This window comes from Glycine soja, chromosome 6, assembly GCF_004193775.1.
Source record: "Glycine soja cultivar W05 chromosome 6, ASM419377v2, whole genome shotgun sequence".
Classification (NCBI taxonomy): domain Eukaryota; kingdom Viridiplantae; phylum Streptophyta; class Magnoliopsida; order Fabales; family Fabaceae; genus Glycine; species Glycine soja.
In genome coordinates, this window is record NC_041007.1 from 43,574,160 (window position 1) to 43,591,200 (window position 17,041).

Genomic DNA, 17,041 nt, shown 5'->3' on the forward strand with positions numbered 1-17,041 from the left:
CAACAACCCGTGCCTACATCCAGTCCCCAAGCGACCTGCGGTCCTTGAGATTTCTTTTCAACCTTGTAAAAATCCTTTTACAAGCAAAGATTCACAAGGTATGTACCCTCCCTTGTTCTCTTTGAACAACCTAGTGGATGTACCCTCCATTAGAACTGATCTACAAGAGATGTACCCTCTCTTGTTCTCAGTCAACAACCCAAGTAGATGTACCCACTACTTGTACCACAAAGGATGTACCCTCCAATGTGTTAAGACAAAGTTCTCAGGCAGTTAGTCCTTCGAAACTTTGTGAAGGGGGAAACAAAAGAATTCTCAGACTGTGTCGTTTTGAATTCTTTGACAAGGAAGAAGGGAGATACAAAAGAATTCAGGCGGTTAGTCCTTTGTTCTTTTGGAAAAGGGAGAAGAGAGACACAAAAAGAATTCAGGCGGTTAGTCCATGACGAATTCTTTTTGGCAAAGGGAGAAGAGAATGAAAAAAATGAATAGCACAAATTTTTGAACAAAGAACTTTTCTTGAAAGAGAAAGTCTTGAACAAAAACTTTTAGAAAGATGAAGAGAAGATGAATCAGAAAAAATCTGTTGAAAGAGATGAAAGAAAATATTGAAAGATTGATTTGAAAGAGATGATTGAGATCATTCAAATGTTTCATGTCAAGGTCACATATTTATAGTTTCTTGATGACTCAAGTCAAAACTTGTAACTCTTGGCAATTCCTTTAAAACTAATTCACTTAAAAAGATATGACTTTTGAAAGAATCTTCAGAAACAAGTCACTTGAAGAAATGTGACTTTTGGAAATGAATTTTTCGAAATCAGTCACTGGTAATCGATTACCATAAAGGTGTAATCGATTACACATCAACATATGTGACTCTTCATTTTGAATTTTGAAAATCTTAACGTTTTAAAACCACTGGTAATCGATTACTATAATCTGGTAATCGATTACCAGAGAGTAAAACTCTTTGATAATGATTTTGTGAAAACTTCTTGTGCTACTCAATATTTTGAAAAACTTTTTAATACTTATCTTGATTAAGTCTTCTCTTGATTCTTGAATCTTTGAGTCTTGAGTCTTGATCTTGATTATTCTTGAATCTTGAAATCAAATTTCCTCTTGATCCTTGAAGTGTTCTTGACTCAATCTTGAATGTCATCATCTTTGTTATCATGAAGTGATCTTGACTTTTGAGCTTTTTGTCATCATCTTTGTTATCATCAAAACTCCTTGAATCAATCTTGATTCATCATGAAGCTTGCTTCTACACAAAGATCCCTCTTCCAAGGCCCATCGCATCGGGCTCTCTGTGTAAACCCTAACCGCACTCTCCCTCCTCTCTTCCCCAATGGAGGTCAAAGTCAAGCTGCGTCTCGCCGATGCCAATGCCCACCACCACGTCACCACTCTACTCTCGTCCTTTCCCGTCATCACCCACTGCTAGTAGAACCTCTTCTTCGACAGAGCCGCATCCGAGATCTCCGTTCGCCATGTCGTTCTCCACCTCCACTTCTACGGTGATGACGAGCATTGCGTCGTTTTGCTAAAGGTACGGGCGGTGCTGGTGGACGGCATCAGCGCACGGAGGAGGACCCGTGCCGTCCTCCGCCAGAGAGAGAGAAAGTGAGAAAAGAGAAAATGAAAGAAAGGGTCTGCCCGATAAGATATGAGAGAAAAAAATGAAAAAAATAAAAACGTTCAAAGACGTTCGTTGGGTAAGATTGTCTTTATTGAGTTTAACTAAGACGGTGTTTTTAGTCACCGTCCTTAAATTTATAACTTAATTACGATATTGTCATTCTATTATTTTCAAAGACGTGTCCTACCCACCGATGTTATTTGCATGTCGTAGTAAACAGATTTTGTAGTAGTGCATCTTCATAGTTAATGTTATTTATGATTCAATCTTTGCAAAGGGATTTGGGAGAAAATACATAAATTAAGTTCTTCATCATGAGGGATCAGGGTTGAATTTATTAGTAGATGTATGTGGAAATTGAGAAAACAATTAATAGAAAAAAACATTAATATTGCATTAAGGATAGTTAGACATGCTAGGCTCCAACATAATTGTATTCTGAAATCATCTTTTGTTCTCTTGTTTATTTTATTATTCTTGCCTTTTTAAATTTAATTTCTTTCTTTCTTCTTATTTCTATTCTACTTCCTCTTCTTTTCTTACAAATTGGGTATTTACCAATACAACTATAAATAAAGTTTTTGTGAACTCGACACTCTATCTTTCATTTTAATCTTTATTGTTTGTGATAAAATTGGTACATTTGTCAATATCTGTTAACAAGCCTAATGAAGAACAATCATGTTTCTTATGGACTAGACTCTTAATGTGAGGGTTCAATATCGTTAGGTCAAAACACCAAAAGGCTCCTCTATAAATGGTTAATTTGTTTAATTTTTTTTAAATAAATGTTTTTTTTAAATAAAATAAACAATTTCTATTTTATTTTTTGATGTTTTTTTTCCTAAACTACTTGTACTTAAAACAAACAGTTTTTTAATAAGAAAATCTTATATGTTTCTTTCAAAAAATACTTATATTTCTTTTAAACTTTTTTAAGTTTAAACATAATACAAGGTTTATTTAACTTCAACCAGAATGACATGTCTAAAATATCAACAACATTTTATACAAATAGTAATGATTTGTGTCATTTAATCAAATAATTTAAAGTTTAAATATTGGTTGACCATTAGATATGAAATAAATCATATTAAAAAAAAATATCCATCTTATATGTGTTTGATATTCTTGTTGAAAATTAATTACCACTTGGAACTATTTCATAACAATCCGATGGTGAAAAAAAAAAAATTACACGCCCAGAATAATAGTTTTGATGTGTCTTTTCTCTCTATTATTACCTTCGGCCGGATTTGAGGATCTTAAGACATACTTTAATAGATTTAGGTTGGTCGTTTGTCATAAAGTTTATTTATTATATACATTCATTTTAATTTAATTTAAAGATTGATTTAGCTAAGATAAATTGTTCGTCATGTTCATTTTGAAAAATCTATAACTGAGACAACTTGACAACTTGATGAGCTTTAGTTTAAAAGAATTTACAATTAATTGTGTTTACTTAATTCAATTGTTGTTGACGAAACTTTCAAATTCTCATGACTCTTTCTTCACAGCAACATAACTTTAAATTTCATATTTTGCACCGATGATATATTGGAGTAGGAAAATTTCCTGTCGAACTAACACAATCTTTTTTTTTTTCCTTATTTGAGTTATAACCTCCATTTCTTTTTAATTGTCGGATTTTTTGAAAATTTTTATTTCTATTTATTTATCTGTCCTTGGTAAAGTTTGAGTTCAAATTAATTACTCTGGTGGATCTTGCTAACTAGTGCTTTAAGGCATTAATTAAAAAATTAAAATTTAAAAATATTTAATTTATTATAGAAATTATAAGAAAGCGTAAAAAAGAATCATAGATAATATAATTTTACGTATTTTAATAAAAAAAATTCATTTTAGTTCCTCATGCCCTTAGGGCACTGGTTAACATTTATCTACTCTTATTATTTGTTTTTAATTAATTTATATATGCATTTATTGTGGGGTGAAAAAAGAAATGGGTTAAATAGGAAATTCCCTAATTATTTTATTAAAATTAAGAAATTTATTGCATTTCTTGGTTTCTACAAAATAACTTAAAAGATAGATAAAAAGGAAAAGATCAGGTAGTATTATTTTATTTAATCTCATATTTTATTTTAAAATGAAATAAATATTTTTAATTGATATTATTAATAATGATATAATCCATAAGTAAATTATTTAAATGGATGTATGAGCAATGAAATTATGTTCTCACTATTTCCTATATATAATCAAACTCTTAGACCTAATTTTTTTAAGGACCAGTCCTCTTTTCAAAACCAAGAGTTTCCAAATTTCACCTAATTCGAATTAGTTATCTTTCGTCGCAAAGCACATTATGACAATAATTATATGTGACAAGAACATTGCTTTGACAAAGCAAATTAGGTAAGTAATTAACTTTATTATATGTGTCAAAGTAGATGCACTGGAACTGTAACTAATTAATTTGTTTTGAAAAAAAGAACCACCTTTTTGTTTACAAATGCATAGAGCCCTCTTCAGATTTAATTCTTATTGTGTCTATTGTCTAAGTTCAGTATATTCCATTAGTTTAGTAAAATGACTCATAAAGGCCAAAATATAAAGTTTAGTACATATTGAAACTTTTGTTTAAATTTAAATTACAATACTCACAAGTGCAAGAAGGTTTTTCTTGAGCACGGCAAAAATTAGCAGCAACATACAAAATTTCCCTAGATAACCTCATGGAGTATTCTTAAATTTAACCAAAGTCAAGCAAATGGCAAACAAAATTCAACCAAATTTATATTTTGGAGTACGTTGAATGCTGGCACAGCTACATGAGATCCTAACTGGAAATACGTACTCAGCCATTTAAATCATAAAGTCAATATATGTCCAAAAAATTAATTATTGTGTTAGGTGCATTCCACATTTTTAATACGGGCATCTAATGTTTTGTTGGCCTCTCTCTAGACTTAATTAGTTTAGCCATAGAGGAAGCTAGGTATAGCTAAACGAGGGCCAGGAAAGACTGAGTTGATACTCTTATATGATGCCAAATTTTCCTTAAATTGTTCCTAATCATTTTTAAAGTTACTAAACTTGCTACCTCTACACCTAAAAATGTTAGTTGCATAATAAGAATAGTTTGGCCAATTTACCTTTAATGAGTTCCCTTCCATTGCCATACTTCATGCTTGCTTGGTTGGAAATACCTTCATATCTCTGGATGTTACCTACCGACCTAGCGGGTTAGTTTCTGTATATATATAAATATTAATAATTGTTGCTTCTTTGCATTATTCTTGCCATATATTTCTTATTTATTATTGGGAGAGTTGCTGGGCATTGCTAATATTAATATATATAGAAAAGGAAGAATACGTGGATTATTTATATGTGGATTAACATTAATTAATTATTAGAATATTCTTTTTGTGAATTGTTAAATATATTAATTATAGAAATTATTAATTTGATAACAGTGATAGAATTATAATTAGACTTTTGTTCTGGATGGCCTAATGTGGCTATAAAATTTATTCACTATCAAACAAATTTATCAAGTGTGCGAAACCCTATCTATTAAATAGAGGATATTCATTTTCACTTTGATCACTCTAGCTAGTAATGCTCGTAGAGAGGTCCTTATATATTCTCATATATGTGATGTCTAAATACGTAATTATAAATTAAATTATGTTTTTTTATCATATAGTTTTATCAAGCGTGAAAATCCTAGTCGTCATTCCACTGCAACATACATAATTTTTAGTAATATTTTTTTTCTAACACTTATTAAAAATATTACTAATTTTTTTTCATAAAATTTAAAAAATATAATAAAATATAAATAAATATTACTAATATGATTTCACAATATTTTATTAAATATTGTGTATAACTCATATTACTAAAACCTTTAGCGATATGAATTATACATAATATTTGATAAAATATAATAAAAATATATTAATAATATTTATTTATATTTATTAGAATTTTTTAAAATATTGTTAAAAGCTCTTAATAATATTTTTAATAAGTGTTAAGAAAAAAATATTAAAGATGTCATCTGTAGTAGTTTCTGATGAAAAGGCTGATATTGTTCCTCCTTTTCTTAACAAAGATGGATCCTTTTCTATTGTTAGGTACACAATTATATTATTAATTTCCTCTTTAATTGAGAATAGAACCTGCTATAATATATATCGATATAATTATATTGATTTAGATATTTTATCATTTTCTTTCAACATAAACTTAATTATTGAATTTCTATTTTATAGCTTACATTATTTTTTAGAGAAAAATTACCTTTTCAATAAAATTTTGATTATAAATTGTTTTAAGCATGAACAAATTAAGACTAATTTGAACATACGACAATGAAGGAGAGAAAAACTTGATATCATTATTTGCATGGTTTTAGCTCTGTACGTTTACAATTTCTTAAACAACAATGATTGTAAAGCAACCAACGCACCTAATTAATTAATAAACAATATTTTAAAGTAATACATGTTTACTATAATTACTTCCCTGGTTTTAGCATTGTACGTTTACGATTTCTTAAACAACAATGATTGTAAAGCAAACGCACCTAATTGATAAACAATATCTTTCAAGTAATACTTCTGACTATTTTTTGATAGAATAATGAAGTAACGAACTAGTCAAGCAGACGGTTAGAGTTGAAAATTGTTAAGGTAAACTAGTTATACTAAACTGATATTGCAGAAACTATTTTTTTAATTTTTACATGGAATAATCATGTTACACTATTTTATATAATGCTAATCTTAATTCTTCAAATTACTTTATCAATTAAAGCAGATATTTCTGCAAATTAATATTTTCTTGAATATGAAAAATAAAGAACATAAAGCATATGATATGACTTAAGAGGGACAATAGAATGTACCATCCATTAAAGATTGTTAGTTAGATTTCCTTTCCCTTATTATCCAAATAATTAATATAGATGATGTCCAAATGACACTAGATTAGGATTCAATTAATTGGCATGGCCGACCTATTTAGTGTCGGTCCTTTGGGGTTAAGTTTTGGTGATGTTGTTAGTCATCTACTTCCTTTTTCTTCTTTTCCCCACTCCTGGATATGAAAGTTTTGCAGCTGTAGTTAGGTAGAGATCATTAATTAATCCATTATAAAAGATAGTACTTACCAAGTTGGTATATATGATTATAATATCGTGATAAAAATAAGGTATATAATACTATGATTGTACTTATTGACAATATTAATTTTAATTAATGAGGAATCAAAATATATTGAATATAAAAACCATAATACTATTTTATATATATATATATATATATATATATATATATTAGCATTCACATCAATAAATAAAGCACTTTACTGATTAGATGATAGCAAATGCATTAAATTCGTCAGTTAAAGTTACAAAAAAATTAATTAATTGATGTTAGTCTGCAAGAAAATTTTTAAGGAGATATGCAATCTGAGTATGCTGATCATTCTGGATTCTTTCTGTCAGAGTAAAATGATAGTCCTTACTCATATTATTATTATTATTCAGCCTACTCATCACTACTTCATCTCATTCCTAGCCTTCTATACATTTATTCTATCCTTTACGTGTCTCATGTTTCGTCTGTGCATTCCAGCAGAATATGTCCTATATATAGACACGGGTATGTTTCAGTGTAAAACTATAGCTAGTAAACAATTTACTATATAAAATTACTGCATAGAACTTGGGAACAGTAGAAAAAGGTTCAATTCATTATATGCAGCGGTAACATTTTCCACCATTATTTTCTATTTGCTCTAATAGAAAGAGAGAGAACTTTAACATAATACTATTTTTCATAGGCAAAAATGAATATCATTGAACTTTAACAAATAATGCTATATAATTAACATAAAATGTTTGCTACCATTGACAAGAGAACTAATTAAGCAAAGGCCACTCTTCTTTTTACTCTTTGCATTCACAATCCCTCCCATTAAAATTCTATTCTTTTTGCTCATCTCTTTGTCTTGATGTGCCTTTCTCCTACTGAGACAAGACAAATTGGCGACTTGTTAGTTCATGCATGTAAGAAAGAATTTTACACCACAGAATTAGTAAGAGCTGAAGATTTTATTTCAGCACCGGGAAACGTAGATATAAAAGAGGGAAAAAAGAATGAAAATGAAAATAATTTGGATTTTGATTGGATGTAACAGTTTTTGGTAGCGTTTGTTTGGTAGAGGTTTGAACGTGATTGACTACAACAAAATGGGACATAAAGTTTTTAGTAGCGTTTATATTTTATGCATTTTAAAAATAAAATCAAAATGGGACATAAAGTTTAAAGTAACACATTTTAATTTTACTAAACAGGTGAAATTCAGATAGCATAATAGAAAAAACTATTTCATTACATTATATATATCCCCGTGTCAAAATGCTAAGTTTGTTTGTGTAATATGTATATATGCATTTTCCTTTTCCTTTCCGAGATAAAAAAAAATAAGAAAAAAAAGTTTATATTGTATAATTTTGTGAATTCGATTTGAACCTGAGAAAAGGTTTATACTACTTCCGTCTGTTTGCCTTGTCAATCTTCTGATTCGCATACAAAACCTAAAATACCACGGATAAATAATAGATTTATACAACTATATGTAGAACCAAATGACCAATAATAACAAACCTTAAACTTAAACTAGAAAGAAAAAAATGGCAATAATGTAGGAAAAAGGAGAAAAGGGTAAGTGAAAAATTAATGAACCTTGGGACTATTAAGAGGAGAAGTTGCCGTATCTTCCAAAGAGTCATCAATCAAAGCCGTTATGACATCCTTCCTCTTCTTGAAACTTGATCTCTTGACATATCTATTCACATAATTAAACTCCTCAACTTGTTTACTATTTGCCACTTTTTTCTTCTCTGCCGAAGAAGCTGCATCGGAGACAAGGGAGGAGCTAGCAACACCACCGGATAAAGGCATGGAACACTTGTTGTTATCAACAACATGGTTGTTGAAGAAGTCATCAAAGTATGTCGTCCAACCACTCTCCTCAGTTGACATAGCATCATTAGAGGAAGGAGGGGCTTTGGTTGTGGAACTCATATTGAAGGTTTGGCTTTCAAAATGGCAACAAGTGAAGATGAGCTATGATGCAGTTAGTGGGGTTTGGTGGCCAGCTCTAAAGAGGCAAGTCTCCCAAGGAATGCATATATATAGTTGAAGAATTCTTTGGTGGGGTACTTTATCATAAACACTATAATATATATATATATATATATATATATATATATATATATATATATAGATTACAGGAAATTCTTGAAGGAATAGTCCTGTTCGAGTCGAGATTAAATTATGATAGAAAGATATAAAATTCATATGATGATCATAAAGGAAGAAGAAGAAGAGAGGATCGGAGGAAATAATAGTGAGTTTAAATTTTGTTATTAATAAAAAATAATAATTAATATTTATTGATAAAAAAAATAAAATTATTACAAATAATATAATTTTTCTCTAAATTAATACTTAAGTTGTATGTTCAGTAGTATTTAAATGCAATACGACTAATTAAGTTAAACTAATTTTGTATCAGTTAATCTATGTGGTTAGTGGTTGAACACTTAAGTGAATATTTGTGAGTTATATAATTAGTTACAAATACGAATTTCTCAAAAAAAAAAAATGTTTTGTGATTGCGAACTGTGATTTAAATGCTTGTAATAAATCATGACAACCTAAAAATTTCTTAGTATATAATATACTGCAGTTTTCGTTTAGTGTGTATAAGAATCAAAATATCTTTCAACAACAAATAGAATATAATTATAGAATATGTAGTACTATTAATTATATATATGGCGACTGTGGAATCTTGAAACGGGTCATAGAAGTTAGGGGAGTTAAAATTAGGAGAGAGAAAGAGGAGGGGAATGTGTTTGACCTTTGTGGTTAGAGATAGGGTATGTCCCAAAGATTTGGCAAGAATTTCTTTAAGGTGGACTTTTACACTATTGGTTTGAATTAGCCATTCAGTTATACCCTATAGAGAGAAGTTTGTAAATGAGACTCTTTCCGTCAATGTAGTTTTTTTCTTTTTCTTTATTAATGAATGAATGTCCTTGTATACACAGTCGTGGAATTAAATTTCAGTGATTTGGTAGATAGAGAATTTTCTAGAACGATGATATGTATAAATTAAACGTTGTTGTCTCTCTCTCTATAGGAAATCATTTTATAAAATAACATTACCCTATTCTTTCAAGTTGTATGCATACAGGTGAAAATCATTTTAAAAGTCACTCTTTATCTAGGCTTTCCATTTACCCATTCTTACTTTCTCATCGAAATTAATCGTGGGATGAAGGGATACAGATCCTCTGTAGTTAATTGCATGCATGAGATGCAACTCAAATCTTATTTTTTTTTTTTTTTTAACAGAGGTGCAACTCAAATCTAAACACCATAAAGTTGGTAAATTAACATTTTCATTATAAAAATTAAACTAATGTAAGGTTGGAAATCCGGAAGAAAGTTAATAAGCTGTAGTCTCAAATCATCGATCCACCCCCTCCCCCTCTTTTATTATTAAAATCTTGAATATCTTACGATAGTTTATTAAAAAAATTGAAGTTTTATATTTATCTGCTTTTGTCTGTGCGCTCACTTCAAGTTTCTTTCTTCCTTTGATTTGTTAACAAGGGTTCATCATTGGATGGAATGATGAATTGAGAGTCTTAGTTGATTGACTTAAGCTACAAACATGAATAAAACAATAATATAATAGAAATTAGCTAGGAATGATTTTGCCAAAGAATTAAAATAATTGATGACCTTGGCGTTTCTTGTTGTCGTTTATTTTGTTTAATAACATTTTTGGTACATGGGGACGTTGCTTTATAATTATTTTCTCGTCCTGGCCTCTAAAAGTTACGTCATTATAGATCCTTTCTATCATCCTCGTTCCTATGTGTGCGTGGAACTATTTTCACCTAACTTAACTACATGAGAAAAATGTTAGTTGTAAAATATTTTCAGTCAAATATTTTATACAAAAGGGATGAAAGATAAAAAAAATAAAAGAGAGCATACAATAAGGTAAGTTAAGATTAAAAAGGTTAAAAAATATTTATAAATAATATAAATCTTATCACACATATATATATCACTTATTCCCTTAACCTATTTCATAGTTATAATTCTGACCGTTTTAAAATAAATTTTTATTTCATAAAAAGGTTTTTTTTTTAAGTCAAAGACGTAAGATATATTATTAATTATGGCCACGATCTGTGACCTATATTAATTACAGGACTGAACAGAAAAATCAAACAATCCAACGGATTATTGCACCAGTTAGCAAACATTAATCCACTACGTATGAATCCCTTATAAATAAACCACCTCCAAGTCAATATCTGAATATGTAAAAATCATAATATATATATATCAGAATGGTCATTTAATTACATTTTTTATATTTTAGTTTCAAAATGGTCTCACCAAACCGAGATTTCGTATCAACACTTTCTTGATAATGATAAAATCACGTACATAATATAATATGCAATTTCTTTTTTGTATGTAATGTTAACAACCTTCACTTTTACTACTATGAAAATTAGTTCAATTAGCTATTCTTGTTACTACTTTCAGCTGATCATAACAGTGATTGTATATAACACCTACTCAGTTTTATTTTTTCACAATTCAGTAAGAATAAATTGATCAATTCTCTCTCAAGCTTCCCTGATGCTTTCCTCCAATCCTTATTAATTATCATTTTCATTTCTCCACGTACTTTTCGATTAAATAATTAACTGTTTTTTTTTCTTGATATACACTTTTAGGCGAATGGGCGATGCTTTAAATTTTTATATTTAATAGTATTATATTTTAAGTTTGAACAAATTGTCAGTCCCATTATTACTTGTTTTACTATTTTACGTACTTTTTCAATTAAACTTAAATTTTAGTACTTTCTTCGTCTTATAATAATTGTTGTGCAATAAAAAAATTTAAAAATAATTATCATTTTAATTTTTTATGTAACCTTAATTATTTTTTTTACTTATATTTCTTATAATATTAATTATATAGGCTACAAAAATTAAAAATAAATTAATGATCACAAGATTAATTTTATAAAATTATTATTCTCTTTTATTCATTTATTAATTTTTCCCTGTCTGTGTAAAATAATAATTTTTCTATATTGAATATAAATATGCAAACTAAAACACATCCCTTGAACATATTACGAGTTTTGTATATCCCAAAAAAATATTGTGTCTGTGCTTTTTTAATAGAAATCAAAGATAAAAAAGAATTATAATATAACTCATGTATCATGCTTAATAATCTAGACCCCTCATATTATTTGTTTTGTATAGGCGTGTGGAATTAATGTATTTCTCAAATATTAGTTAAGACAAGACTATTCATATACCAAAGTCGAAAGGACAAGACTTCGTAAGTAGTCCTAAGCACAACCAGAGCTGGCTACTGGAAAATATGCTTTCTGGCAAAATGAAAGTACTTTTACCAAATTTGTAGGGCATAGCCATGCATGCAATCAACGGTGAAACTATTTCAGAAAACACAAGACTACTAATAACGCATTCTATATATGTTTTTTTTAAAACAAATTTTTATTATATATCATTTGAAATTTATTACAAACTACAAAACTATGAGTATTATTCATTAAATAAGAAGTAAAATGTACAAATTTTTATAAATTTTAATCATTAATAAAAAGTATATTAAAAATAAATATGTTAGAAAATATATTATTATATCGTTTCTCTTTAAAAAGAAAAAGAAAAAAAATATCATATATAATCTAATATATAATAATCAATCACTCCAAAAAAAAAAGAGGGAAGATGGACTCGAGCAAAAAAGACATGGACCATATAGGACACATGCAAATTTTCTAAAAATTAAATCTTGGTGACCATTTTGTCTAGGACAAAAACACGAGCACTATCCCGCATAGTCTTTGTCAATAAAACCTTTCTTAGCTGAAGTTTATAGGGTAGATTTATATCCTCCCACCTTGAGTGTGATCTTTTTAACGGCGACAATGAACAGAGACAATAAGCATGTGACTATCAAATGCTAAAAAGCTTTGTGTCAGGAACATTTGATTTGATTGCCAAACACAATTCTGAGTCCTGTAAAAGTTGCAATTTTAGGTCATTTATTAAGAAATTCCATAGCAAATTTCAATAACATGTTCATGTACATGGCATTAAAACTTGATTTGATATTTTGTATAACTATTATTACATTCGAGTCTCGTTATCACTACTACACATGTAATTTTTATTTAGCAACATTTTTTTGTCGCACTTATTGAAAATGTTACTAAATTTTTTTGATAATATTTAAAAAATACTATCAAATATAAATAAATATTACTTATATTTTTTTATAATATTTTATTAAATATTATATATAATTCATGTTACTAAATTTTATGTGTTCTGATACCAATAACTTAGATTAGTGTTGACTTTTTTAATTTTCAACTAATTTATCCGTTACTTTTCCATTAACACATTCAATATATATAGTTTAAAACTTTATCTAAAAAAATAGTTTAAAACTTCAAATATTGTAAGATTGATACAGTATCTGATTAAAAGAATGTCAGATTGATATAAATTACAGCACATTTTAGGTAAAGTCATAATGATTACGGTATTCTTACATTGATGTAAATCGATCGTTCTCTTATAAATTTCACAATTATTATAAATATAAGATTAATGTCTTCAATTGATTCGGAAAATTTAAGGCTGATTTTGGTCATAATTTCTCATTTGAAAAATATTTGATAGATACTTAATGTAGTGTTATCCAACACTTAAAGAAATTAAAAAAAATAACATAATAAAATTTATCATGTGATAAAAAAGACAAAAAAAATGAATATTTATGAAATGTTTGAATAAAATGTGATCTATGTGTCATTATTCTTTCTTATTTAATGACATGAATAAAGATCCAATTTTGAAACATGATGTAAGCATCTGATAAGTTTTATCTCGTACATAATTTTTCAGCTTCAATTCAATGTTTAGCTAGGACCTAGGAGTGAGAAAACTCTAAACAAACTTTCATAACAAACACTCTCTTTTTTATCTTTTTTTCTTTTTATGCCCATCATAACAAACTCTCTTCAAATGAACAGAGGGGGTCCTTTAGTTTGCTATGGAATCAGACAACCAATGATGGGGCATGCCCACCAAATGTTGCCTACATAGTAGACCTTTGTCATCTTGTAAGCAAACAACAATCTCATTTCTCTCATTTTTAGCCTTTTACTGAATTCCAGTTTTGCCCTCCTAATCCAAATTGGTCAATCTATATATTTAGAACAACAAAAATATTGGAGTATGTTTTAAATAAATGTATCTTTGCTATTGATTTAATTTGGACTTAACTTATATTAATTAATTAAAATTTTAAAGTATATACTGTATCTGTTTATTTTATAAGCAACATTTACTATTAAACTAGTTTATAATGCCAATATTCTAATATATCATTCTCAAATTTACCCCCATATTGATAATGTAAATATTTTGATTATGGCATAAAACAATTAAAAGAATCAATTAAAGTTAAACATGCATGGTTTAATTTAAACCACTTTCCTTTTAATTTATAATAATTACAATTAAGTTAGGTAGTAGTTATATGAATCTAACAAATAAGTTGAGAGAGAGATGTTTCGACATCATATCCTAGAATAATGGTCGGTCACGTACGACAAGGCTACAAGCCTAAATGGTTCCCAAATTATGAGTGACTAGTATAAGTCATTCGAATGTGAGACAACTTTTTTTCTTTATTAGAGTTGTTGTGGATTCACACAAGAGAAACAATTAATTAGAGGCTGATGAAAATTAATGTCATGACAAGGAGGACTAAGTTGAGGCCACCACATAGTGGGGTCCCTACTAACATGACTTCTGAAGAAATTGTTCCTAATTTAGGTCAAATGCCTTTGTATTTTCCTTTTCAAAGATCTAATCTAATCAGGGTTTCCGGTCATAGTTAGAGGAATGACCCTTTCAGCACATAATTATCCATGTCAAGACTAATAAACATAAGGGTGAAATGGCACATGGGACATTCACGCACGTGTGGCCTACCCGTTGCTTTTAACATGCCAGCATGTGAAACCTTTACTTACTATGCACACCTTTCACAAATATTGGATCACCATCTCTCTTCAAATATTTTATTTTATATTTTTTCAAAACCCTCATACGCCCACATATAATCCTTGAGTTCAGAACTCGCATCATTACTAATCGTGAGAACTAATATTGTAACTATCACAATTACTAATGAGACTATCAAAACATTTGAAAAAACTTAATTATCCTTAATTCCATTTTTCTACATCCCTCCTTTTCTTTTCTCTCTCTTTGTTGGAGTCACCATCCCCTAACTTTTGATTTTAAATTTTTTCACCCAAAACAATTGCGTTGTTGTCCATCAAGGTTATTGTTGTCATCACCCTTTGCAGTCGCTGCCACCGTCACCCTGGTGTTTTTGCGGGAAAGTCCTTATCACAAAAAGACAGAGAGAGTCCTCAATTTTGAAGCCATGTGCAACCAAGCAGTTCAAATCCCCGTGCGACAACGATGACCACCATACAACCAACATTGTCGCAAGGTTAGTGGTTTTTGACCTGCGCCTCTTCGGTTACGCCTCCATGTCACGCCAACCATCTCACACTAGCCACCCCCATCGACATCTAGTAGCACACATCCCGCCCCGTAAAATCCTCAAAACCCTCCCTTTCCTCTCCCCTTCTTGTTCCTCTTATGTTTTGAATTATTGGAAATTTGCTCTCATTTCATCCATGTGTGTTTGTATTGGGAAATTGGAACCACAACTTTGTTGCTTGGGTTTTGTTGTAGTTGAATTTGTATTGTTGTTCTTGTTGGGGAGTTGGGGGATGTTGAGCCAACAACGTAAATACAATTTTGTTGTTGTACATAATCGTATTTCCATTACACATGAGGGTGAAAAAAAAATAAAAATAACAGAAATATGATTGTGTTATACAACTGATATATGATTCCGTTGTGTTTCCATCAAAAGGACAAATTCGAAATACATTTAAAAGGCACCCACATAGGCTTTGCCATTAGCAATTGTGGTAATGCCAATAGCAACTCCCCCAATGGTGTCACGGAGTCGAGTTGAGTTGAACACTTGAAATTCAAGTTTGATTTTCTAAAGAAAGAAAGATTAATGGCGACAGTTAGATTCTAGCATGAAGTTCTTGTGATAGGCACATATGATATCAATGGTGACAGAGTCCAGTAGGGTTCCAGGGAATAAAAATGAAGCAAAAAAATCTTTTTGAGGTCAACTCCGAGGCCAAAGTGTGTATCCTAGTGATGGTGATACGACAATAACACATTGAGGTTGTCGCAGGTTGAATCAGGGAGTGCCAAGCACTGGCACAACAATGTCTCATAAAAATGTAAACTATTAAAGTTTTATAATTTTGTGTAAACACCACTTATTAGCAATTTTTAAACATTGGTAAGTGTAAAATTAAAGTGACACTTGTTCATATTGCATTAGCAGCATTAGTTTCAATTTGAACAAAAGGACTAAATGGAACCTACTACAAAAATTATGAAACATAATCAAACCTTTTAAAAATAAAGAGAACAAAATTAAACCTAATAAACAATTAGAGTACAAAATATTAATTAATCAAATTATTTTTTAATTTTATTAATTTAGTATTTAATAAACATTTTAATACTAGATGTTAGTCTGTGAATAGAAATATGTTTAACAAGCAATATGTGGAATTCAAATATTCTAAACAATTACATTTTAATAATCTAATAAATTAAAAATTCATAGACCACTACAAGAAAGAGATTCATTAACAAAGGATTTTAATCCGTAGGTAAATCATTGTTTTCAACAAAAAACTTTTGACAGATAATTTTAGGTTACCAACGGATTCAATTTCGCATGAAATTTCGTTAATTACCAACAAATTTGTTTCTTAGGTATTTACCAATGATATTTACCTGCGGATTGTATTAGTAGGTTTTATAGACGAATTTTACAAGTGCATTTCATTTGTAGGTATTTACTTATAGATTTTGCCTACGAATGATACTCATAGGTATTTATGGACGGATTTTACCGACGGATCTTATTCAAAGGTATTTGCTAACAATTGTTTTTGACCAATTTTACCTACGCATTACATTTTCAAAATTTATTGACGAATTTTATCGACAAATTTTTCATTGGTAATAAAATCTGTGGATAAATTAAAAAATCCTTGGGTAACAATGAAAATGAAAAAAGCGAGATAGAACATAATTAATAGTTTCTATAAAAAAAACATAATTAATATTGTAAATTT

The 17,041-nt window shown here is 29.1% G+C and overlaps 1 protein-coding gene across 2 annotated transcripts; it reads right to left on the minus strand.

Moving 5' to 3' along the window:
- Nucleotides 1-7,443: 7,443 nt before the first annotated feature.
- Nucleotides 7,444-8,787, minus strand: LOC114417069 (vascular-related unknown protein 1-like). Of its 2 annotated transcripts, XM_028382167.1 has the most exons (3): nt 8,374-8,787; nt 8,161-8,225; nt 7,444-7,655 (listed from the first exon to the last, which is right to left on the minus strand). In XM_028382167.1, exons 1-2 carry the CDS (start codon nt 8,713-8,715, stop codon nt 8,178-8,180), a joined length of 390 nt encoding a protein of 129 aa, XP_028237968.1. In that variant the 5' UTR covers nt 8,716-8,787; the 3' UTR covers nt 7,444-7,655; nt 8,161-8,177. The 2 variants fall into 2 exon arrangements, with proteins under 2 accessions (XP_028237968.1, XP_028237969.1); XM_028382168.1 differs by lacking the exon at nt 8,161-8,225.
- Between the last annotated feature and the right edge of the window lie 8,254 nt (nt 8,788-17,041).

What these genes read in the sequence shown, in the direction of transcription:
- LOC114417069 (XM_028382167.1), bottom strand. Translation starts at nt 8,715, where the DNA reads ATGAGTTCCACAACCAAAGCCCCTCCTTCCTCTAATGATGCTATGTCA. An exon ending in CTCCTCTTAATAGTCCCAAG is followed by an intron (nt 8,226 to 8,373) that starts GTTCATTAATTT and finishes GTGGTATTTTAG; the next exon opens with GTTTTGTATGCGAATCAGAA.